The sequence below is a fragment of the Astatotilapia calliptera genome, chromosome 19 (genome assembly GCF_964374335.1).
Source record: "Astatotilapia calliptera chromosome 19, fAstCal68.1, whole genome shotgun sequence".
Classification (NCBI taxonomy): Eukaryota; Metazoa; Chordata; class Actinopteri; order Cichliformes; family Cichlidae; genus Astatotilapia; species Astatotilapia calliptera.
The window spans coordinates 12101166-12126049 of NC_137440.1; the positions used below are offsets into that span (position 1 = coordinate 12101166).

The 24884-nt window shown below is 47.4% G+C and overlaps 1 protein-coding gene and 1 long non-coding RNA gene across 4 annotated transcripts in view; one reads left to right on the top strand and one right to left on the bottom strand.

Annotated features, from left to right (window-relative positions):
• Nucleotides 1-240: 240 nt before the first annotated feature.
• Nucleotides 241-24884, bottom strand: part of tiam2a (TIAM Rac1 associated GEF 2a) — a 59925-nt gene continuing 35281 nt past the window's right edge. For all 3 annotated transcript variants that reach the window (XM_026151679.2, XM_080293882.1, XM_026151680.2), the window contains 18 exons: nt 23057-23233; nt 22481-22585; nt 22309-22387; nt 22134-22223; nt 21832-22050; nt 19853-19947; nt 9888-10121; nt 9358-9426; nt 7761-7886; nt 6891-6999; nt 4906-5085; nt 4599-4717; nt 4182-4290; nt 3836-3894; nt 3639-3741; nt 3329-3422; nt 2495-2649; nt 241-2239 (listed from right to left, as the gene is read on the bottom strand). In XM_026151679.2, the coding sequence (XP_026007464.2) occupies nt 1536-2239; nt 2495-2649; nt 3329-3422; nt 3639-3741; nt 3836-3894; nt 4182-4290; nt 4599-4717; nt 4906-5085; nt 6891-6999; nt 7761-7886; nt 9358-9426; nt 9888-10121; nt 19853-19947; nt 21832-22050; nt 22134-22223; nt 22309-22387; nt 22481-22585; nt 23057-23233 (2826 nt within the window). In that variant the 3' untranslated portion in view covers nt 241-1535. The remainder of the gene's footprint in view (nt 2240-2494; nt 2650-3328; nt 3423-3638; nt 3742-3835; nt 3895-4181; nt 4291-4598; nt 4718-4905; nt 5086-6890; nt 7000-7760; nt 7887-9357; nt 9427-9887; nt 10122-19852; nt 19948-21831; nt 22051-22133; nt 22224-22308; nt 22388-22480; nt 22586-23056; nt 23234-24884) is intronic.
• On the top strand, nt 2526-7515 carry LOC113011873 (uncharacterized). The gene is made up of 3 exons (XR_003270620.2): nt 2526-2666; nt 3667-3770; nt 6901-7515. It is a non-coding gene; the product is annotated as an uncharacterized LOC113011873 (long non-coding RNA).

Below are 24884 nucleotides of genomic sequence, written 5' to 3' on the forward strand. Positions count from 1 at the left end.
CCTTTTGCCAAGTCTTTCTTCGTGTAGCCGTGGCCCACTTCTGTCAAGTAATTATGTATTCTGAGGAGACACCGTATGCTTCCAACGTCAGGATCATATGACAGCTAATCGGGGACCGTCCATCAAGCCCAGCCCTGGGACTGAGCCTAAGATGAGACGCTTACCTGTCAATGAAACATAAAGGACATGCAAAACTGAAGTGGCACGCTTTGAAGGGCAGCCTGGAAACACTTTCCCAGATGGTTTTCACAGATATACTTTTATTTATAAAACAGTTCCATCAGAATGGAGCATTCACATTCATTGGTATGCTAGCATTAAAGGCATGGTAGAGTTCAGCTGAAAGGGTAAAGCATGTAGTGGTTTGCCTTTTTTTAGTACAAACATGTACTTAATGTAATGGCAAACGCTCTTTACAAAAATATCAACTGTGTTACTGCAAGATCCTGTTTCGTTTCTGTACAGTGTCAAGTATGTATGAGTATACATAAACGTATCAAAGATAGAAAAGATTATATATACAGGATACATACAAACATTAAAATCATCGGGTTTTAAACATTATTGCAGTTTAAATCTGTCATCTGAGTAAAAACATGGACATCCCAATGCAAGAAATTACAATCTGGAGCGAAACACAACCAAATCCAGTAGCTGCATTTAAAAATGAAGTGATTAACTCTCAAACTGTTCTCTCTCATTTAAGAGTCGACCGAATCTGTAGCCTCGAGTTCAAGCCTTAACCCAAAGAGGATAAAATAAACATAATGAAACCCAGAAATAAATTAAAAACAGCAGTAATAACAATACAACCTGTACAGATATTTCAAATATGTAGGCAAACAGTGTACTCTTAGTGCACAAAATACAGCAAAAAAAGGCGTAGTTGATGCCTCCTGTTCTCAGGAAGTCTCACTTGACCGTTGCAGCTCTGTGGGTGCGTCTGTGATCACCTTTTTCTTCTTCAGTGCCTCCTTTCATATTTGTACTAAAGTGAAATTCGTACAACGTTCGGTGTATTAATCGTTTTCTTTTGGTTTCACAGAATCGATACAAAAGCCTGTTGCCTGGCAAGCTTTGCCGAATTACCAGTGTCTGCCTGAGAAACTCAACTCAGCGTCCTGTGGATTTCACCGCCTCTCAACGTTTGGGAGTGACAGACGAGGACATTCTTCGTGAAAAAGGTCAAGAACCGAATAAAAACTGCCAATCAGCAGCAGCTGCGGGGCAAACTTGAATGGAACGCGTCGCACTGATGGTTTGTGGGGAGGAGGCAGAGCCCAGAGAGCTGAGGACGATGCAGACACACATCAGTGCTTGGCAGATTCATTGTAGTCATCATCACTGCGCTTTGCCTCTCTAGGGGAAGAAAGCCACAGTCCCAGCCGACGAGCTGCCATCAGAACACGTCGTTTGCATCTAACCTTGTGTGGGCGAGTGTGAGACTTAAATCTGTAAGGCATTGAAGTTCATGCACAGCTTCGCAGTCATCGCCTCGGTGGCCACTAAAGTAGCCCAGGTACTGTATGCCCCGTCTATGCTGACACCTGAGACGAGGCGCCGGTGGCACCGCTCTCAGCTGGGTCATAGAAACAGTCTTCGTTCACTACTGAGGTCAGACTCTGGACGCTGAACTCTCTCTCCAGCAACGTGTTGAGGTCCACGGCTCCACACGGCAGCGCTGCATCCGCCTGGCTGTCCAGTGACCTGCTCTGCTCCTTCATCTTCAACAGGGCTCCCGGGCTCCTCCTGAAACTGCACGGTTTCCTCTTAACGGCGGTGAAGTGGCCTCGCACTAGTTTGGGTTGCATCTCCGGGGTGTCGCCAACACCCTCGGGCTGAACGCGGGGGGCCGGTGCACCTTCTGATGCAGAATCCTCCGACAGTTTAAGTTGGAGAAACTGAGCTTCAATTGCACTAGTTGGGGAGCTGCTGTCTCCGCTGTCCCTCCTCGTCCCCCCCTCGCTAAAGCCGTCGTCGTCCTCGTCGCTCAAAATGTCAGACTCTTTCACAGAGGTGGAGCGGGGTTGAGAGTTGGAGCAGTGTGTCTGAGACCAGTTCTGCTGGACTGGAAAGATGGGCGAGTCGGAGGACACGCGGGCTGGAGGAGCCCCGGACAAACTGTAGGTTCCACTGCTCAGGCTTCCCTCGTCAGAGTCTGGCCCGAGCTTCGGAGCCTCGCCCTGGGTGGAGAGCTCTGCAGGCGGCTGCTTGCACAACCAGGAAGCTCTGGAGGAACCTAGAAACAAAGGTGGGGATGGAAATTCCACTGTTATCTGAGCTGAACACTTGCAGCATAAGCAGCCGAGTGCCAGCCGAGCGTTAGGCGGCCAAATGACTTCAAATTCCAGTCGACAAGAATTATTTTTATAAAGAGATGTTTTTACAGGAAACCTTCCCAGGAAGACGTGCCTGGTACTAAAAATGAGTGTGGAGTGTTTCATACAACCTAAACTGGATGAAAGATCTCCATAAGAACGCTTCAGAAACCCACCTAGCCTGGCGGAGGAAGGCAGGGTGCTCCTCAGAGGAGCCAGGTGCTCCTTACAGCTCCTCTCCAGCGTGCCCTCGCCCTTCATGTTCCTCCTCACGTTCTCCCTGAGGATGGAGCGGATCACCTTGATGATGCTGACCTTGCTCTCAGGCACACTGAGAAGAAACCAGAGGTATCGCAGTAACGTGAGAACGGGGCATGCTCAGTTTGATTTCACAAGCTAAATATAGATTAAGATTTGCGAAGGGTTCGTTGTGTCCCCGGCGAAATTACTGATGTAATTTATTAGGACTGATCCCGATTTCATAGTATGTAATGAGAATCACCGATTTAGTCACAGGCTCTCTCGCTACAGTTCCCATGTAGACTGTTTGTATGAAATGGGTCTTTTTGGGGGGCAGAGAAGAAGTAGCTTTATTTGATTATCTAACATTATGGATAAAATGTTCTATTAATAGAAAACTTAATTAACCATTTCCAGCCGATAGACTATATTCTTTAAGAATTCTGGGTCATTATTAATGTGACAGTCGTGTGAAATATGTGACGGCTCCTAAAAACCAGAGTTTATCCAAACATCTTTGGACGAGAGGCCGACATTCAATGTGATCTACAAACTGCTCATTGCAAACATCATGACAGTTTGTATCGACTAAACTAGTCTGCAGAGTTTTCCTTTGTGTTGACGACCTGTCAAAATATTTTACTGCTCGTATTTCTTTTGCTGTCTGACTTCGTTTTCGCACCATGTCACGATGCTCCCAGTGTAGCATTAACTTAAAATCGGTGCGTTTTTAGAAAGCTGTGATTTCACCTAAACGCTGAATCTCTGACCTGCTGCACAGCTGGAAGACTGTCTCTGGTCTCCCCTCCACTTCAGACCTGGAGTGTATCAGCTCCCAGATATAGCTGCTCTGCGTACCTGTTCCTAGGAGAGCCGGGAAATAAATGAGAGGCCTTTAATCATGTGGTGCGTGTATGGTTTATGGTTTCAGAGGGAGATAAGAGGGGTGGAAGCTGAATAGAAATGTGGGTGTGTGGGTAATGCGAATGGGCTGAGGGAAATATGAAAGGAGAGAGATTTAGTGGATGTACTTTGTGAGTGATTTGTTGGGGATAATTTGGAAGCGTGTCGGCCTCTTACCTGCAGTATTTCCCAATCTGACCTGCAGAGCCGAGAGCGGGATGAGCCAGCGGAACTTGAAGGGGTCCGAATCTCCGTGAGAGAGCGCCGAACGAGGGTTGGCCTGGCATTACAAGAAAAAAGAAAAATGGGGTAAGAGAGAAAATGTAACGTTTCACACCAAACGCACTCGATGTGGGAACGTGACACAAACATACCATTTTTTTCTTCAGCTTGTTGTTTTCCCTGCAGACCAATATCACTGCTTTCTTGAACACTGGTGAGAGAGCGCGAGAGAACACATGAGCGTCTTGGATTTGACTGTGCATGCCTCTTGGGGAAAGCCGACTGAGGGAGCGCAACCACAGAAGCATTTTAAATGCCAGCTTGAAGCCTTAAAGCATATATCAGCGTTACAGCTGTGGATATTAAAATTCTGTTCCTGCACACTATTCTGTGCAGCAAACCCAATACAGCTGGTTTATATCGATTCACTTTCTCTACTGCAAACATCCACGAGTGACAATTAAGGGAAATGGTGAAAAATAAAAAGGGCTGACTCACCGAACACGGTCATTTCGGGGTCTTTTCTCATGCGGCCCAGCGACGGATGAGGGTTGAGCCAGACCACAGAGGAATGCATGAGAAACTCTCCCATAGAGATCTCTGTGACCTGAGAGAGGCGTAAGGGATGGCAGACAGTTTAAGAGAGAGTCGAGGCAGGCGCTGAGCTTTTTACGGCTCAGGCTAAGCGTGTCTGTGAATGGAGTTGCACTGCACACTCGGGTTTGTGCACAGGCTCAAAGCTCAGGCAAATTTAAAAACACTGAAAGCATACGTGAACATAGAAAACATGATTTGGCTTTGAGTAAATATTACATCAATTTATAAATGTATTCAGACCCTAGAGGCGTGCGCATCACCTAAACTGCTGCGCTCTGATGTACTGATGGAAACTCCACCAAAAATACACTAATTCACCTCTTTATCGTGGCCAGTCTGCTCGGCAACAAGCTGATCGAACACGGAGCCGTAATCCTCGTAGATCTTCTGCATCTCGTTGATGTGGCTGGCCACCTTCTCCATGGCTTTCAGGGCCTCTGCAGACACAACAGAGTGTTAACAGGACCAAGTCGTGACCCTGTGGGTGACTGTGTTCACCCTGTACTGGAAAAATGCCAAAGGTTATCACTTAATGTTTCCACGTGCGACTAACGTGACACCGAAATGCCGAGTGTCAGCACGGCCTGTTTATAGCACAGCGCTTGATTGCACGCAGCCTTCCTACCGGTGAGGTGGTAGTGTTCCTCGCTGTCGCCGTCGGTAAGGGAGACCAGCTCCCTCAGCAGCAAGGGGTACTTGAGCACCCTCTGCACTGGTTTAATCAGGTAGGACTCCAGGGTGGAAGAGTGCTGCTTGGTGGGGTTCCTGGCATCGAGGAATTCTTTGAAGGTCTGATCCGTCTTGGCTAAAGGAAAGAAACACTCAGACTTAATCTGGATCTTTTTAAGCCGTCTGTTCTCTTTGTTTCTGGTCTATGTTTCGGACCGTGGCTACGTTATTAAGCTCTAACCTATTAAAGCAAATGTGGGTCAGTGCAGAATCGCGGTGCAATAATGCGTCTCCAGCAGGGGGGAGTGTGAGCTTCTCCACCTGCTACGACCACTGTGGTATCAAAGTGTAAATCTTTGATGCTGTAACATTAAATCTGGTAAAACACCAAGTTGGGGCCGCATGGTTAACGTGAAACAGCAGGTATAAGACAGAGCAGGCCTTCGGTAAAGGTGCTGACATTTTCCCCGAGCGCTATGCTTCCACAGCGTTACCGAGGGGGGCCATTAAAGTATTAATTATAGCACTGCCAGCCACAGACGTGCAGCCACGTCGACGCCTCGCAGAGTAATTGGCAGGCAATTAACGAGTCGACAAATAAACAGAAACTAAGGCAACCCGGGCCCCATGGCGTGGCAGAAGAGGAGGGGGGATGAAGATGACAGAGATGAGTATATAATTACTTAAAGGACTCACAACAGCCGCAGATTTCTGCGATGTGTTGTGGATCAGCTGCTCGTGACCAGAGGTGCGCTGGGTGTTCTCGGTTTTGCTGAGCCAACTAGAAACTCGCACGCCGTCACTTATGTTCTACTCGGCTGTTTTATCCGTACTAAGCAAATATTATGCTTCCTGCTCAAATATCAGTTTGCAGTCGTCAATTGTGAGCAGCACAACCCGTCATTTAAAGCTTTGGCTAAAAGAGCGGGTGCACAAACCCGGTGAATATCTGGCATCTATTTCCCTTACTCAAACACTTGGAACCATTTTGTGCCAAGCTAGCACCACCCGCATGCTGAAGCACTCAGGAATAATCACTACGCCAAAATCACAGATGCTTATGGGGGGAAAATTTTACCTAATTCATCTACATATCTGAACAATTGGTTAAAAAAATAATCTGCAAAAAATAACAGGAGGCTTTACCTCTGCAGCAAAACATCTTTTTATAGCCTGCTTTTAAGCATATCATTAACATAATTTACAAGATCAAATAATTTTGACTGTTCCTAAAACACTTTCAAGTGTTGCTGGTTAACCATCCTCAAGGTACTTTAGTGAGTTTGTCCCATCTAATCCTATTAAAGATCAGCCCTGCTGCTTCCTTCGAGGAATATCCCACACAGCCCCCCCCCCCCCCCGTCAGCTAAGAAGCCAATCTGCTTACACTCCTCTCTCTCTACTGGGCATTCATCCCAAATAGTGGCGGAAAGGCCAACATCTGAGGAGGCATAAATCAACTTTAAAATTTCTCCAGCGTCACATGCTGTGGGAGAAGCGAGAGTTATTGTCACGGTCACACATCTGCTGTTAGAGGACAAGGTTATCCAAAGCCAGAATATTTATATGTGCATGTATTTGTTTAAACATCATCTGTTTGAGGAGAAAAGGGCGATAATGCTTTGAAAGTGTCGATCACAAACTGAAAGGTGGAGAGCCGTGTGCTCCTTCGTGCGTGGTGCTGGAGTTGGAGCGGGACTGGTGCTAAACTGGAGAGGCATCGCTCACCTCGCTTTCACCCACCGTCTCACTCTGGGACATTTACTTTCATACATAATTGATTTGCTTCCCAAAAGAGAAGACCGAACCTTCAGCCGTGAGCGGCCGAGCTTCCTCTGACGCAACACAGGAGCACGGAAGCTAAATTTAGCGGAGGTGGATTAGTTTGTTTTTGCATGCTGTTTCTCGTTACTATGCAGAATATTAAGATGTGTGTTGTACCTCTCTCTAGGACCTTTTGGACCTTGATGTGGTTGGCACAGAAGCCGCTGTAGAGCTTGAAGTGATCGGCGTAGTAGAGGAATGAACCCCCGAGGGAAAACAGCAGCTTCTGTGAAGAGATTGGGGGGGGGGGGGGAACACCAGTGTGAACACAAAGCACGAGAGAGGATTGGAGGGTGTGAACATGTGAAGTCACGACTGAATCACCGTGCCCTCCCTTCAAAATGCCCCCTCTGTCCTCTTCCTCTCACCCAGCCTCTTCAGTACACTGGCTTTCAGCAGCTCACAATCCGACCAGTGAACCGCCGCCGCGATCGATAGACCTCACACCTCCTCACACTGAGGCCATAAATCAGCCGATGACGCTTCTGTTGCACCACCTCAATTATTTAAAACCCAACACCTGAAAGATCTCTCTTTTCTCTGTAGCCTGTGTGGATTCGGGACTGAATCTTTAGATATTTAACAAACAGCGTGACGTTTCTCTACCTAACGGAGTAACGGAATACACGTACCAGCGTTATGCATTTAAAATACAAAATATGAGTAACTGTGTTCTGTTACAGTTACCATTTAAAAAGGTTCAGAATACAGTTACTTTGTTGAAATAAATGGATTACAGTGTGGTCGTTTCCTGTTTCATGTTAGGCTATGTCCTCCCTATTTTTGGTATTTGGTGGAAACCCAAACAAAACGCGCATTAAGAGGCTCTAATGTCTGTGTCTCAATCTCGCAGCCCATGTCACCTCTACTACACCCCACATAATGACGGGAAATTAAGTAATGGAAAGTATTCAGAATACGTTACAAATACATTTTGTAATCTGTAGTGGAATACATTTTAAAAGTAACCCTCCCAACACTGCTTACCTTGAACTGCGAGGGGGTCTCCAGGGTGCTAAAGTCAGGTGACGAGGCAATTCTCTCCTCCAAGGTCTGCAGGAAGACCCTCTGGAAGTCCAGCATCTCAGGCAGGCTGCCAAACAGACTCTCCATCTTTGAGGAGGCAAAAGGGAAGTAGAACAATAGTTAGAAAGAGGAGGAGAAGGAAGCGACACAGGTGACAGGTGAGGACGTATGAAAGAACATCAGAGGGTGAGAGAGTGTGTGGCAACGAGGAAAAACAGACAGGATAGCTTGTAATTCATAGCAGACGGCACCCCAGAGTGTTATAACAGCTCCACTGTGATGGCTCCATCTCTGACAGAGGCACTTAGGGACAAGCTACAGCCGCGCACAAATAAAGCACATATAAATGGACACAGTAAACTTCAGCTGTGTAACAAGCGCTATCTGACACATCCAGCCAGGGTCGCCACTTCCTTTCATTAAAAGCTCGCGTGCCCTTGTCTGTCCTGTGTCCGGTCACATTCCGGTGTCCAATAATGGCCTCTTAATTTGCCCCGATGCTTAGAGGCCCATCAGCTGGTGTGTCTTGGTAATACTTGGGAGAGATGTGCTACGTTTGAGGTCACAGAGCTGGAAAGTTGCGTGCTACAGCAACGATATATGCTGTTGAGTTGTTAAACGGAGAAAAACAGTCCTTCTTTAATGAAGAGTACGTGCAGTGGACAGCCGTGCCGTGGCATATTAAGCTGAGGTGGGTTGGCTCTTAAGCCGCCCTTTATTGGTGTGGCCCTCTGAGACGCCGGAAGGTCGGCGGACGAGAATGTTAATTTGTCCTCCAGGCAGTTGGAGCAGTAATGAGGGAGATTTGGCCCGGCAGAGTTCATCGATGGATAATAAAAGCTCCACATATTAGGTGTCCAACAGAGTTAGCATACGTAAGTTTTCTTAGGGTGGCAAAATCAAACCACATGCAGGTGGTTACAGATGGTTACAATGATTCAAATGCAGTAAGTATACATGTTTTTCATATAGTCTATAACTTAATTACTTTCTGTAGCCCACATAATTAAACACTTTAGTTACATAAAAAACGTGAGTTTTGATTTTATGTACTATATAGTCTGTATAATAAATAAGTCTAAAATCCAGAAAGCTACACAACATGGGGCGGTTCATCTACAAACACACGTCTAATTTAAGTTTCACTGTTTTGACCGTGGCTCAGGGGTTGGGGAATCGCACCTGTAACCGGAAGGTCGCCGGTTCAATCCCTGGGCTCTCTGTCCTGGTCGTTGTTGGATTAACCCTCTGAGGTCCAAAATATAACCGGACATTTTTGATAGCGTAGTGGTTTGACTACACACCTTTGGAGCGGAGGATCACAAGTTCGATTCCCACCTGGGGTGTCTGTATCCAGTAAGGGTCCAAAGGCTAGTAGACCCCCCCCCCCATGCTAACCAAGCCTACAGCAGATTAGGCTGAGTGAGGAAGTAGGTATGATATAAATGCCACGGCCAGGACGCCAGGTCAGGGGAGAGATCACCCCCACCTGATCGGGGTGGGGTGATAGGAGAAGGATAGTTGAGTGCGATAGGAGGATAAATAATTCTCCACCTACCTCATCCAGTGTGAGGAAGGTTTCGTTCTGTAGAGGTTTCAAGTAGATCTCAAACAAACAGGTCAGGTCCTGAAACAGAAGTGGTCAGCACTTAACCTTTGAACCTCTTATCAGATCACCACCACAGCCCCTAATTCCCCCACTCCTTGCGGGGACTGTTGTACTCATTAAGTTGATATATGGGCTTTCCCCTCCCCTAGTTGCATGGTGAAGATGCCTAAAATCAGGCCACACTTTGAAGACAATCCTCTCCCTCAATTGCAGGCTGAAGAGGAGGCGTGTGGGGGGAGGAGACTAAATGAAAAATGGTAGGTGGGGGAAAAAAGGTTATAAAATGACTGGCCAGACAGGCTGAGCGACTACTCACAGCTAACAAATTCTTCTGAATGCTTGTTTTATGCTCCTGATCTCTTGTTCATCATCTATTAAAGTAACCTTACATAAAAAAAAAAAACCCAATTTACAATAAGGGCACAGCTTTCTAAATCATGATGTGAAGTTTAATATTAGAAATTCTTTGCTGGTCTCACCTTCACGTAGGACTTCTCCGTGTCCACCAGCTCCTGGATGACCTTGCGTAACCTCTCTGTGGCCGTCATATGCTTGGGGCAAGGTCTGAGCAGGGCAGCGTCTCCCGTAGGGCTCGAGCCCAAATCCCCTCCCTGCCTCACCGAGGGTTCCCCGCCGTGATCCATCAGACCCCCGCTGCCCGAGCCTGACCCTTCCTGGAAGGAGTGGTAGAGAGTGCACACTGTGTCCACGCTCTGTAGGGGGCGACAGAGAGAGAAGGTGGTGTATGTAGGTTAGGCAGGATTATTATAGTCAGCTGCATAAAATAAGAAGATATTGCACTGTATGATGACACGCACGGCCTGAACACAAACTCTCACGGATCCATTTAAAGATCCCTCATTTAACCATCCACAGCTAATGACTGCAGCCCCAAAGCTGTGTAAAATAACCACGTGGATCACTCCACCCTGCGCTTGGTCAACGATCCCCCTGGGTACAGTAAGAGTGTTACTGAGATTTAGTTATGTACTCTGTGCTAATTGGCTTTGCATCAAAGACTTTACAGAATTAGCAACTGGAAATCCCAGCAGATAGCATTACAGCACATTTCATTATTCTCCATAATCCATAATAGACAGTTATGCAGCTTTGTGTCACGTCGATTACAGACAGTCTGACATGGCAAGAAATCCCAAGTGGTCGTATATTAGTGTGAAATATTTGGTGTTTGATGAAGAGGAAGTCTCAACCTTCCACACATAAATGAGTCATTTCTTCCAGCTTACACCTTTGATGGGTGGAACCCCATGAAGAACTTAGCGTCACAGCATTTACAAAAATATTCTACAGAAGCAGATCGCTCGCATCCCATTTTAGTGGACTGTACCGCCCGGGGTGGGGAACTTAACATCAGCCGTCGGCAGCGCGCTGTGAAGTTTTGCCTGTGGCAGGTAAGACTTTCAGAGCAATCGTGTCAGAAAGTGAACTATTAGGAGCTGCTCTGTTCTACGGAAACAAGAAGCAAAAGGGGGAAAAAACCCTCTCTGTTGTTTCCAACTTACACCATTGTTGCAATGTTTGGGTTGCAGTTAGCAAGCACTGCAATACATGCAAACTATGCTCAAGTAATCAAAATCCTACCTACTAATTTCTTACCTGACAGGCGTGTCAAGCAAAACACTTCAACTGCAGCAAGCTTTGCAGCTATCAATTACCTTTGATGCTTGTGATAAAAATGGCCTCATGATGCCCAGACCCCCTTATTCCAAGTGAATGGCATGATGTAGCATTGTAATCTGTGGCCAGTCACAAAAAAATCAGCAGGAGCTGATAAATGCCAGTAATAGCAGGTTCCAGTCCGCTGCACAGCAACACAGCACGGCAGGACAGCCAAGACGCCAAACAAAACAGCTGCTCAGCACTCTCTGCCTCCTCGTGCATGTGCTGCTATTTAAAATATTGCATAAGCAAGCAGTCAGTCGCAGCTCCCTCTCAAAACTGTGCAGTAACAGACGTGGATCGATAAAACCTTCATTTTGTCACTACAGAACAGATACGCTGCCAGGAAGTGTGTGAGAGCTCACCCGAGTCACGCATCTTCTCACAGTGTGTGTGAGGTACGACCCGTAACCCCCCAGCACCACCTCCGCCCATTCCCAGGGAGACCGCAGATAATAAAGTCTGCCATTAATAAGCTTGCGACTCATCAGCTAGCTCATTATAACATGGTCACTCCAGAGACGGCCCTCCAATACTCCAGCAAAGACTGTGTGTGTGTGTGTGTGTGTGTGTGTGTGTGTGTGTGTGTGTGTGTGTGTGTGTGCGCGCGTCTGTGTGTGCGCGTGTGCAAAGACTGAAAAAGAGAGAAGAAAAAGGGAAGGGGGAAAAATTCCTCTCCATGCCCTTTATGTATGTCTGGGCTAAGCCTCTTTCAAGTGATCCACCTCCCACTGTAGCTCCACTCTGGAGGTCTTTGAATGTGGGCTGATAATTATGAGGGGACTTGAAGTCTCCCTGTGCTCTGATGTAGGGACTAATGTTCCTAGTGGAGAGCACAACACAAGATGCACTCATGCTGCAGACATACCTGTATAAATGTTTGCAGTGAGAACCACAGCAACGCAGCAGTAATGCTGCTCACAAATAGCATTTTTCTTTAGCTAAAGCTAGCATCATGTCATATTGAGCATGTTTGAGGTGACAGGAAACATTTAATGCGACTGTGCGCGTGTCATTTAGCATTTAAACGCTTTCAAATCTGAAGCGATTCAAAGAAACACGAGGATATTGGAACATAAGTAGAGCTGTTGACACAGGCTATCCCTTTAAAGATCATAAAATCCACCTCCAGCACTGATGCTGCTGCCACACACACACACACACACAGCACCAGTCAGCCTTCATTCACTGATACACGCTTTGGGAGAACTCCATAATGCACCATGGAGGCAGACGGTGGGGGGGCTGCCTGAAGGAAACACAAAGGTTGAAGGATATCAGCAGGACATATTCATCAAACAGCCCGCTAGTATCTCCAGACAGGAGAGAGCATCCTTGTGCAGACAGATAACTGTGTTTTATTTCAGCTCTGGCACCCGAAGGTGAGGTTTGCCCAGGTCTTTAGAGACCTCCATTCAAGTGCCGACTTGATTCTTGTTACACACCCACACACACAAACGAGATGATGGAGGAGCCGGGTGAGGTGGGGGGAGGAGGGGAAAACACTTTCAGCTCTCACACAGGTCGCTTAGTAAGATTTTCATCAACGCTAATGACGGACGGAGCGTGATGAGAGAAGGAAAGCTGGTGGGTGGACGCCACGCAGTCATGACTCGGGAAATGCATTCGCCTCACAACAATCCCACCGACACAGCCTGACAGCTAGCCCAAATAACCAATTAAGAGCTGAGGACGTGAACCAGCAGAGGCGGGAGAAAAGCCAGGGAGCGCCACGGAAAACAAGCGGATCTGACAGCGCTGCTGTGAATTCCTGATCAGGTTTTCTTGCTGACAGGTGTCAGCCGGGGATAGTGTTTCGACTTCTGCTCAAACCAATTTGGAGAAGAATTCTTCTTATTTTGTCTGTGATGCATTTCCAGCTGCATTTCTTTTTATTTCCGCTCGTCTGCCAGCTGTCCGTTTCCTAGAGCCCCGAAATCAAAGCCAGAGATTTTAATTCCAACGTCAAGTCAAATAAAAACACTTTACTGTCAATCCAAACATCCCAAACACAACAATCAAGCACAACCTACACCTAGTTTCCTTCTCCAGCGAAGCCAGACTACATCTGTTTAAATGTTTAATCCTGATGGCTCTAAAATCTCCTACTGAAGCTCATATTTTAAGGTTTAAACATCCACTACCTCTCCCAGTCTGCGAGTCACCATGACGAGCAGTCTGTAGAGCAGCCTCCATGCTGCCGTGGCCTGCTGTTGGGTCCTGCGGGCGAGCGAGCAGCTCTTCCTGCGTAGCCGGCCTCCTCTGGACATTGGCATAACAGCTCGGAGAGAGTGAGCTCTGAAGTTTACTTGACCTGCCTCGATTCTTTTTTTAATTCCCTCTGATGATCAGTCAAATACCCTCATCAACTTTCCTCCTCCTTCTTCTTCTGCGGTTTCTCTTTAGCTCGCCGTTGCCCGTCTCTCCATCAGGCCCAAGTCAGAACCCTCAGACTTCAGTGCACCTCAGCCTCTGGGGCGGAGTGGCCACTGGTCTGTGAGCGTAGGCAGAGAAAAAGTGCTTGCTGCCTGCTTGTTTTGCATATCAGTCCGTAGCGGACGGTCTGGCCACTTGGCCTGTGGGGGAATTTCTCCTCCAGGAGCTATTACTCTCTGTCGCCGCGTATCAGCGTTGCTCTTCCGATGTCTCTACCGCCACAGACTGCCATCCATCCTACTTCCTTTTGTCCGTTTGCCTCCAGATATGCCTCCTTCTTCTTCCTCCGCTTCTTCCTCTCCTGTTCGGCTCCAGGTGACCTCGCTGGTGTGATTTCCAGAGAGCTGAATTGAGAGGCTGGGGGCTGTATCTGGGTCCAGTCTCTCAATAGCGACAGTACAATGCAGACTGTTCTGGCTTGTTACCTCTACACACACAGGAATGGCTGACTCAAAACTGGGAGGCTCTGAGCGGGTGGGGGTAACAGTGCAGGAATGTTAACTATGGCCTCGTACAAGAATAAAACATGACATGCATCGCTCGCTCGCGGGCTACTACATGTGGACAGAAATAAACAGATGCTGGATGGTTTTAACAACAAACTATAATGGAACCATTTTTCTCACCTCACTCGGGTAAATAAATGTAAGGGATTACAATTAGGAAGGTTAGTCATTGTCCTATAGCTTCCTGCTACTGTTCTTTTACTTCTACTTGCACTGCAGCTTCCTGCCTGGTTGTAAAATGCTGTGTAAATGCAGTATAGACGTGTAAGACACCAAACTGCATCTAACACTGCAGACCTGCGTTTCAAGTTCTGCCAGTAGGTGTGTGGAATCACAATCAGTTCTCAGGTCCTCGATGATTTTGTAGTAAACGTGACATGAACATCTCATTTTGACTCATGGTGGCGGCGCACAGCGGGAGGGGAGCGGTGGAGGAGAAAGGGAACGGCATCTGACAACAGTTCGCAGCCTGATGCAAACCAAGGCTGTGGCGCTTCCTCTTTCGCAACTTAACCCCCAGCTGTTGCTCGTTGGGCAAGTTTGTCTGCAAAGCCTTCACACCAAACTTCCCAGTTTTTTTAAGCAGGCAATCATCATCAGCTAGAGCAGAGCTTCTAGATACAGCTAATCACCTGCTTTCAGTTCTCGTCTTATATATTTGCACCAGACTCAGTGAATGCATAATAACAGACGTCTTCCTGCCAAGCCCAGATTTGAGCAGGAGCATCCTCGGCTTTGGCATATCGGGACTAAACCTTACAAACTGCACCAAACGAGATTAAGTTCTGTTTAAATTTGGACTCCTCTCACCCCGCGGTCATCCGTCTACGTCCTCAGTCTCCTTAAAGAGACAGTGTTTTCAGTTCGTGTGCACATCCACATGCACGTACAATATTTTTTATATTGAGTAAGCTAGTAAAGCATGCCGCTGCATAATTAAGTCTCACTTATTTTCTCCAACTCTGGGCAAAAACACTTGGAGAAAACAAAAGAAAAAGAAAACACAGCTGAGCTCTGTCAGAGTGGGAGGATGCAAGATAAACACTAAACAGCATCTCTATCTCCCTTTTAATGCTCCGATGGAGTCATTATGTACAGAGCTCAGTCTGCCTTGCAGATGAAACATTGCTCAAATCAAAGGAGAAGCCTTGCGCTTTACCGGCGGAGGAGCCCCATCTTTGCAGGAATAAACAAACAAATGCGGGGAGAGAGGAGATAAGGAGGAGGGCATGAAAAACAGGCGTGTCCCCGGGGCTGGCGTCAAGCATCCTTCAAAAGAAACAGCCTTGTCATGACACCGTGAGGCCGAGAAAGAGAGCGCGCGAGAAAGAGCGGAGGCCTGTGGCCGGTGGGCAGGCCGGTGATTCATTTGCCGTGTTAGTGGGCTATAGTGCCACCATGCCATCTTCTTTTCAAAGCTCAATAAAAGAAGACGCGCACTCATAAATCAAACAGAGCAGAGGGGAGGAGAGAGAAATACGAGCGGGGAGGGCCGGCCCCGTCGCGCTCCGCTCGAGCCCATTTACGCCTTTTATTATTCATCCTAAACAAATATTATTCCGCCAAGTCTCCGAGGACTTTGAGAGAGGAGTGTGTTTTAATAATGAAGCCAGCTTCACATTAAAACACCCGTTCTGCTCAGCCCCCGAGGCTATTCACATGCACTCCACTGCATTAAAGCCAGAAGACAAAGTAATGCCACGACTCTATGCTGTTCCCTCTCAAAGGGATGCCCACAACTGAATAAAAGGTTAAGTGGCGATGCTTGTTGCTGATGTTAAACACCTCTCGATGACAAATAATTCACAGTAATGGCAAACGTCGTTCTCTAGACCGCATCCGACCCAGAAAAGACTGTGTGAATCAGAAGCAAAGGATCCACGATACAGCAACAAAGACAGCAACTACTTATCAACAAGTAACACTGCAAGTACACTCCCAACATAGCATTAACGCTGGGAAGACACTATCCCAGTGTATCCCAACACTATGACTCTTTACCTTCTTCCACCTGCCGTCACCACGAGCCTAAAACAGAGCTGCAAGCACACGTTGTTTCATTACTGCTAAGAGCCTCTGACAGTAAAACTACTCCATGCTTGCATTTGTTAGATTATTTTTACTGCACACAGAGGGATGTGGGCTGGTTGTGTGAAACTTTGCAGCTTAAAGTGTGAAGAGTCTGTACTATCAGCCATCCCAGCCCCACACAGAAAACCACGAGCCCATCCGCCCACAGTTACCGGCTGTTTGCCTTCCTTGGAGTCTCTCTGGCAGGACAAGCAGGCGGTCAGGTCCTGGACCACGCAGGACAGCTTGTCTTTCAGGAGCCGTCCCAGCCTGAGAAGCGCAGATCCTAAGAACGGGGATTTTTCCTCAGCTTTGCAGCCAAACGGCCAGAACCAGCAGCAGCACATGGCTGCGACTGCGCCCAAGGCCTGAACCAGCGACCGACCCCTCTGAAGCAGCTCAAATAAGATGGTGAGGCAAAGGCATGGCCGGGGATCCTCATCCTTTTCTGCTAATGCCATGGCCATGCTGGGTCATTGTGCATCGGGATCCCCGTTGCTTCCTCCGTCACTCAGTTTTTATCTCCACGTCTGGAAGTTCTTACTGTGGAGTGGACTGAGCAGGGGAAGGCTAGCATTAACTGTGCTGACAGCAGTAAGCCTAGATTATTAGTATGCTCGTGGCCAGATGGCGGCTTAGTCATAACACACAAGCACTTCCACAAATTACCCACACCTACCCACCCCTCACACACACGTCTGCTCAAGTTTAGAGGGGGGTGACGGTAGCTTCAAGGAAAACAAAATCATCTGTGAAGAAGAAGATACAACCTCACATCTGCAGGCATGTGCCAACGTTTTGAAGTTTGGGATCCATGATAAGAGGGGACAACTGAAACATCATCCTCACAAGCTTTTAAAACATATTAAAACACCTCAGACTCGTCCAGCCCGCAGACAGGTGCCAGAGTCCAGAGAGCTGAAGAGTAAAGATGTGAACAAACGGTGCGAGCCTGCTTATTACTCAACTTAATAACATCACTGCCTGAATCAAGCCAAATCTCGCTGCACTGACATCCAGACAGAGCATGGCTCCAGTCATAGCGCTCTTCATAAGTCCATTCAAATGCTCTTAGTGAAATGTCTCGTCTGGACAAATGCAAAGAAGCTTAATATGTCTGTCCGCTATTTAACCTTTGGTTTAATGCAAAAGATGACTGTCTGCTTTGCTTTGCATTGCATCAAACACAAACCGCAGAATTTATTATGTCATCGTTCATATACAAGGACACATATACAATACACCTGAGCTCAAAGCTGCACTGACTGGTCCGTTTCCTTATTGATTATTTTAACCGCAGTTTTCCCAATAAGTGAAAGAAGTCGATTAAACCCTCAGAACAAACTTGGGAAACTTGAATTTAAATGATTTTAATCAATCACTTGCATGCGGACTGGTGTCATGTGGTGAAACCAGATTACTTCCCACGTCCTTCCATCTGTCTAATGGGATTGCACAGCATCCTATAGATGCTTATGTTCTAGCGCAGCAGCGCGGCGGTTAGCGCCGACGCATCACATGCAGTCCGGGGCCTTTCTGTGTGGAGTTTGGATGTTCTCCAGTGGGGTTAGGTCATTCTCTATTGACTGTAGGTGTCAATGGTTTTCTGCGGCAGATTGACTACCTGTCCTGCGAGAGCTGGGATAGGCTCCGCCTCCCCCCTGCAATCGTCTGCAAGCAGAAGAAACTGAACGGACGATGTGCGAGAATCTGCCGATCGAGGCTCCGCTCACGTCTTTCAGACCACTTTAGTTCACTTCGTCTGCTGAGTGGCTCAGCTCATTATGGTACAACAACACTGTTAAACCGATTGCAAAGGCGCTCACCATCCAAACGTTTCATTAAATAATAGAAACAATCATTAACTCAACGGTAAACAAAGCCGTTAACTTTGCCTGGTAAGCGTTTCAGCTCGCTCGCTCACACGCTCACACACACACACACACACACACACACACACACACACACACACACACACACACACACACACACACACACACACACACACACACACACACACACACACACACACACACACACACACACACACACACACACACACACACACACGTAATAAGCACAAATTGGACTGCAATAGACTAATTAATCAAAAACGATCAGTCAGGTTGAGGCAGCTGATCGCATGTGTGACAAGAGGCTTGAAATTGGTCCTTCCCTTCCATCAATCTCTATCGACTGTGCGAGCAGCGTGTGCATGCACGTGTGCAGCTCTGTGCTGATGCATGGCCGGTTTTCTACCCGGTGACTCGATTTCTTTCTGCACGCCCTGGAGAACAAACTGATGGCTGCGCGTTGATTAAATCCTTCTGTGCGCAGCAGCAAAAATCTGATTTACCAGCACCGATATCTCACCCTGTATTTTATTTCTTTTTAATTTCCTTCACAGTGGTTGATTCCCACCGATGCAGAGGGGGAGCCCTTTTCTCCTTTTTCGTGGCAATGTGCACACATCCAGTGGCACGAGTGACACGGACACGCACACACTCATAAACCTCCCTCTCTCGCGCACAGCCGCACACCTTCCCATCTTCCATTCGTTCCTTGGGAAAACAGAAACGGCAGGGAGCTGAGCAGCAGTGGTGCAGTGCAGATCCCAGCAACAGGACTGACTCACATCGCCGGGCAAACAACAAGAGACGAACAGAGAGGAAACGACAGCAAGAGTCCACCTCCCGGCTGACCTCGGGTCAAACACGTGGCAGCTACGATTAACGTTTTTTTACAAACATGTCGCCTGTATCGCCATCAATGATGCCTGCTCCCTTTTTCATTTAGTCTGCATTACATAATGAGCAACTTGCCAAACATGCACTCGCAATCGCAGCAGCGACGACTATACACAGCTTTGAAGGGCATTAAATATTAGCCGAATGATGCAAGAGGAGGTGAACATGCACGAATACGTTTAGGCTTCCAGCCATGGCTGCATCATTAACACACGGCTTTTTGCTGTGACCACACACACTCATTACTGCCCTCAATAAACACCGGCACACAAATCTTCCCGTATTACATTATCACATCACTGAAGCGTAATTCCCAGCGGAACAGGCTCGCGGTTTAATGACTTCAATAAAGTTGGTTTGCATATCAAAAACCTGAGTAGATATTGAGCGACCAATAGGACAGAAATAGGCGCACAATCTGCCATAACTCAGAAGGGACAACTGTTTGGCACATTTACAGATATGAGATATTCCTCTAAAGTGGCCTGAAAGGAAGTGTTGCATTAACTGTAGCGTGCTTAGAACAAAAACAGGACTCTTACGGCTAACGAATGCATGACGAGAAGGAAAAGTCTGCATGTAACAAGCAGGGTAGCTCTTAATAAAATGGTGCATGTGCACAGTTAAGTGAATGACAGGAGAAGCGTTCTCTTCAGAGGATTTGGCTTTGCCCCCAGGCGTGCTTGTCCTCATGTGCATGTAGACACATGTGAGTGTGTGTTTGTGCAGGAGGCAGTGGGAGTGTGACACAGCCTCCCCTCTCAGTCTGCATGCCGTCTGCGTGACAGTAATAAGCTGTGTTTATACCGGTGGCTACGATTGAGTATCCTAATTATGGAAATGCTGAGGATTGGTGCCAGTCTGGTTTCTGACAGCCCCGCAGCTTCTGCTGAGAGTGGGCACAAACACAGCACAGACAATTTCACTCACACAGACCTGGAAGGAAAGACGGGCACAGAGTGTGGATGTTTACACGTCTTTTTTTCGCACTCGGGCCCCTCCTACCTTGCTGTGCTGAACAGGCCTGTGTGCGCAGTGGGAGCGACCATCCTCCAGTCCTACGTACAGAGATTCGCCACCGCCAGCTGCAGTACAAACATCTGGAAAGAGAGATTGTGGAGAGACAGAGAGTCAGCATGCGTCTATTTGTGTTTGATGGTGTTTTAAGCTCATACCGCCCCTTGAAGCGCATCCTTCTTCTAACCCACAAAGCACAAACAATGCAGACGAGAGTCGGTCTGAAACCACTGTGGGCGACTTTGTCGTGTACACAACTTAAATATGTCTCCAAACTAAAAACACCAAGGGCATTCAGTTACCCAGAAAAGCAAAAAAGCACACGCCTGGAAATCCTAATTAAAGACTCAGTTATCTCTTTCCTTGCTCGACTGGGAAAAAAAACAACAACTCTGGAGATAAAGTTTGCTGCTAGTCCAGCCTGAAAAATGTCTGCAAATAATATTTGCATCATTACAGCATGACAAACAGATAAACAGTGTTTTGAAAATAATTTTTCAGCCTCCTTCTGGTTAAAATTCAAGGTCTGGAGGACATGCTCTCTAGCAGCTGGCACATGCAAGATTTCTGATTGTCGACCGGGAGGCAGGCCAAAGTGTCGGCGGGAAACAAAAGAAAACTTCTGGGCCTCCCATTGAGCCGAACTTGGCATTTTTTAAGCCGGCAATCATCATCAGCCAATGTCTGATAGCTAGGCCGCAATTTCTAAATATATCTAATCATCTGCTGTCGCTTCTCTCGTCTCGTACATTTGCATCAGGCTAAATGAACGCCAGATGACAGACGTCTTCCTTCTAGGAACGCCATGGTGAAATCCTTTTGTAATTCATGTCAGACAAGTGTTAATTCCCCCACTGAGGGCACATACCTCCCTGCCTCCTTATCAGCCTGCCTGGGATCATGTGCCCTCTAGAGACGGAGCGGGAAAACTGCAGGCGCATTGATGGCACCATTTGCAGTAATGAGGTCTTCAAGTCATTAATCCCTTTGTGTTCAATTACGGCCGCAGTGGAGGAAACGCTAATGAATTATTATCATTAAGATGACACTCAAGACTGTTTTTGTGCAATGAAATGCAATAAAAGCGACACAAAATGATATGCACATCTTAAAGGAGGTTTTGCTACACAACTTCTTCTTTTGTCTTGCAATGACTGCAGTTTTATTACATATGACTCAAAATAACATCAGCCATACTATTTCTTTATTATGTTCCTTACCTTGAAATCAAGAGCTGAACAACAATCGGATATTTTTCTCTTCCAGCTGGGGATCAGCTGTGCTGACACGGACGCCCTGCTCTGCTCTGACACCTCGTCTGCACCGTGAGACTAAACCAGGCTGACAGCACTCTATACATCCACAGCAGTAATGAGCCCTCTGCGGTCAAAAGCCCCTCCCGGCCCTTCCTCTCCTCCAGAACACACAGAGCTGTGAAACATCATCTAGAGCCCCCCCCTTTCTACTCGTTTAACTCGGGGAAGTGGAGCTATTAACTGAAACGGAAACGTAGTGACAGCACTCCCACCGCTTACTGGTAACAACAAGCAACAGCTCACCACTAATAACTCTGAGGTTCAAATAAACAGTAAATTCTAAAGAAGCATGGATTCTCGGATGTCACAACAATAATGCTGCCTAGATGATGGATTACAAAGATAAGAAGCGACTGTAGAAAAAGAGGAAAGAAAAACTGGAACTTTGCGGTTTCTGAGTTCTGCACAATGACACCGAATGTTTTTAGCAGAAGTAACATTTGCACATTCATACTCAGAACTGTGAAAGTGAAACTGTACGTGTCACCCTTCAACTTGTGCCACCATTTGTGTCACATAAGGTTTCAATACCAGCGTCTCTTTCTATTCTACTGTTAGCTGTTTGCAGTAAGTAAAGCTAATGTCCGATAATGACTCCATCTACATGAACGTGTGTGTGTTCAACTGTACGTTTGCGTCTGATTAAAGCACCTGAGGACGACTTGGCTCGGTGGTGTTTACTTCGAACTTCCTGGCTGTGTTTAGTGGGAGGAGCCAGATGGTCAGAGGTCACAGGTGGCAGCACGGGGCCCTCTCGCCTCAGGCTCAGGTGCACAGTTTGTTCAGCAAACAGCATTTGGATCAATGCCAGGTCCAGACCGGGGACGCACCGACCATTCAGGACCAGGATCTCATCGCCAGGACGCAGACCTGCTCACACGGGCAAACTCGTTTCAGAAAAGCCACGCCGATCTCAAACGTGACGCTCTTATTGGTCATTTCTAGATCGGCACCTTCATTGAAGGCCAGGCCATCAGGGAGCACTTCGCTGACAAAAACCCTGCTGTTCTTCTGGCTGTCTGCGTATCCTGTTACTGCAAAACCTGCCAGGAGGATTCAACCGGAGGATTACATAAAGGATCACGACATAAACTACAAACACGATTCGCCCAAACGTGCCCGACTCACCGAAGTCGCCGCTGCCGCTCTGCCTGCTCATGTGCAGCGTAAACACATTAGCCGGGACCACCTCCAACTGATCATTGACCTGCGGGGCAATATTAAACAAATCGATACACATTATAGAAAGAGCGGATAAATGAAGTGTTCGTGTGGGATCATGCGTGTTTCCCCTTCTCACCACATCACGGAGGAGCTCTCCAGGAGCCACGTATCGAACCTCCACGTGCTGCCCCGCTCGCCTGTGCAGTCGGAGGCAGTGCGCGCCCGGGTCCAGCTGTTTCACCTGTTTACACAGGAGCCTATAAATGCTTAGCAGACGGCACGCACAAAAATCATCCCACATATTTCCGCACCAGTACTTCGCCACACAGCTGCTGTGTGGCCCGAGGTGGGAATTACTCAGACTTTCCATGTAGTGATGGGAAATTTGCAGTAAACAAAAAAAATGTTTCGCCTAAGAAATTGCATGCATGTTGTTTTTGCATGTGTGAGCCCATGCATCTGCAGCCATTCAGGGGGGCTGTGTGAAGTGTGTAATGAATTGGTGTCATTTCAAACCCTCGGGGACATAATGCAATCAAATCTGCTGCAACAGCTGTTTGAGGCCAGATTATCTGACCATTACTGAGGCTGTTCTCGATGGAGCTAAGAAGCTTTGCATATATGAAACATTCAAATGTTTTTTTGCTAAAACAGTCACAGGAATATTATCGTCTGATTTTTGTCAAATGGCATAATTTCTTTGAAACTCAACCTTGCACGCTGCACAGAGAAGGTCAGCAGCTGCCTGGTCTCTTCTGATGGGAACTTGGACCGTCAGCCCGTCTGGCATGTAGACACACATCAGCGCATCTGCGGCACTGCTGACGCTGTCCCAAAGACCGCCCTCGGGGGGCGACATGGAGTATATACTCGTTAGCACGTCCAGCCTCTGTGGGTGCAGAGAGGGGCATGAAGGCAGGATGCAGTGAGAGGTGGGTGAGGACCGTTAGATGGAGCAGAGAGGAAAGAGAATACGGGGGAGAGGGAGGTAAACAAAGAGAGGAGAGAGAGAGGAGACTTTGAGCAACAACACACAAATCAATACAGGTCCATTAGTCTAAATGCTTGGCTGTGGATCAAGTGGCAGAGCAAAGATGTCATACAATTAGCCTTTCAGAAATTCATCTGACATCACAGACGGCAGTTGCTCCATATAATAGTCATCATAATGACCGTGTACAGGATTGGCAAGCGTCGAGTGCTGGGTCTAGACGTCCCGATGATATCGCCGCAGTTCTCCCGGACTTTTTCTTCTAAAACAACCACAGGAGTCATTTGGACTGAGGTGAAGTGCGGGGGGGACAATTTATATCGGAATCACTCAAACTTTCAGGAGGTAATTATGTGCTGCATTATTTGCGGGATTAAGAGTGAGTGGGGTATTAAGGCGGGGGCGGGTTGGCCTCACAGGCGGCCATTTAGGGGTTTTGGTCGCGACTCGGTGTCTCTGGAGGAAAAACGCCACAGCTGCGATGTGGAGCTGCGGGGCTGTGGGAGACGCCACGGTGCAGCCCGAGACCACAATTATCAGAGCTGTGGATCACGAGCGACGGCTCAGTCGCAGCAAATGTAGTGAAACACGCGGGTGGAAGAAGCCTGTGATTCAGCACTTCTGACACAGACAATATGAAACGTGCTGGTTAAACTCAGACATGAGACCAAGAGGGATAATTGCTTTAGTGAATAGGTTGGGATATAAAGCGCAGTTTCAGATGCATTATGGCATGATAAAATAAAGCGTGGTGTGTGCCTGTCTGAGGCTTTCTGTCTGCTCTGCATGTGTGTGAGCTTTTCAGTCCGTTCCAGAGTCGAGCTGCCTGATGAATCACCTCAAGAGGAAAAAGACCTTTTTTTCCTGCCAGACAGAAGGCCTAAAGGGACGAGCTACAGTCTCTGATTCAGAGCATCAGTTTGCTCCACACACACACACACACACACAGACACACAAACATTTCCACCTTAATGTCCTTTTGACTAGCCAAAAAAAAAAAAAAAAAAAGAAGAGCCACCTGTGTTCCTCCTAAAAATGTTTCCGTCTGCATGAAGGAACACAAGGTGCTGCTTCAACGCCCACTTCTGTCTGCAGCTTTATAGATGTCAGGTCACACTCACAACCTGAGGATGGAAAAAAAAAAGGCCGACATGGTTGCGTAAATGTCCCGTTTGTGTCCCGGTGTGACTGCAAAACCAAAAACTCTGTCGTCCCGATCAGAGACAGACTAACACTGAACACTCATTCATGGTCAGAGTGCGTTCTAACGGGCCGACGGTTGCCTGGCCAACGCTCCGTGAGCCGCTGCCAGACACGCGCTGCACTTCAACAAGTGCCCTCTGTGGCGAGTGTGCGCGTGCTATTTATGTTTGCGTTCAGCCAGGTCATTCGAGCCAGGGCTTCAACGTTTCCCCTCCAGTGTGGAAATTATTTCGAAGCGAGCGGTCCTCCACCCGAACTTCTAAAGATGGAACAGAGTGGAGTAACGAACGTTTAGTGATGACCGCTGCTGCAGAAGAATAACCATCTCTGTTCCACTTAGCAACAT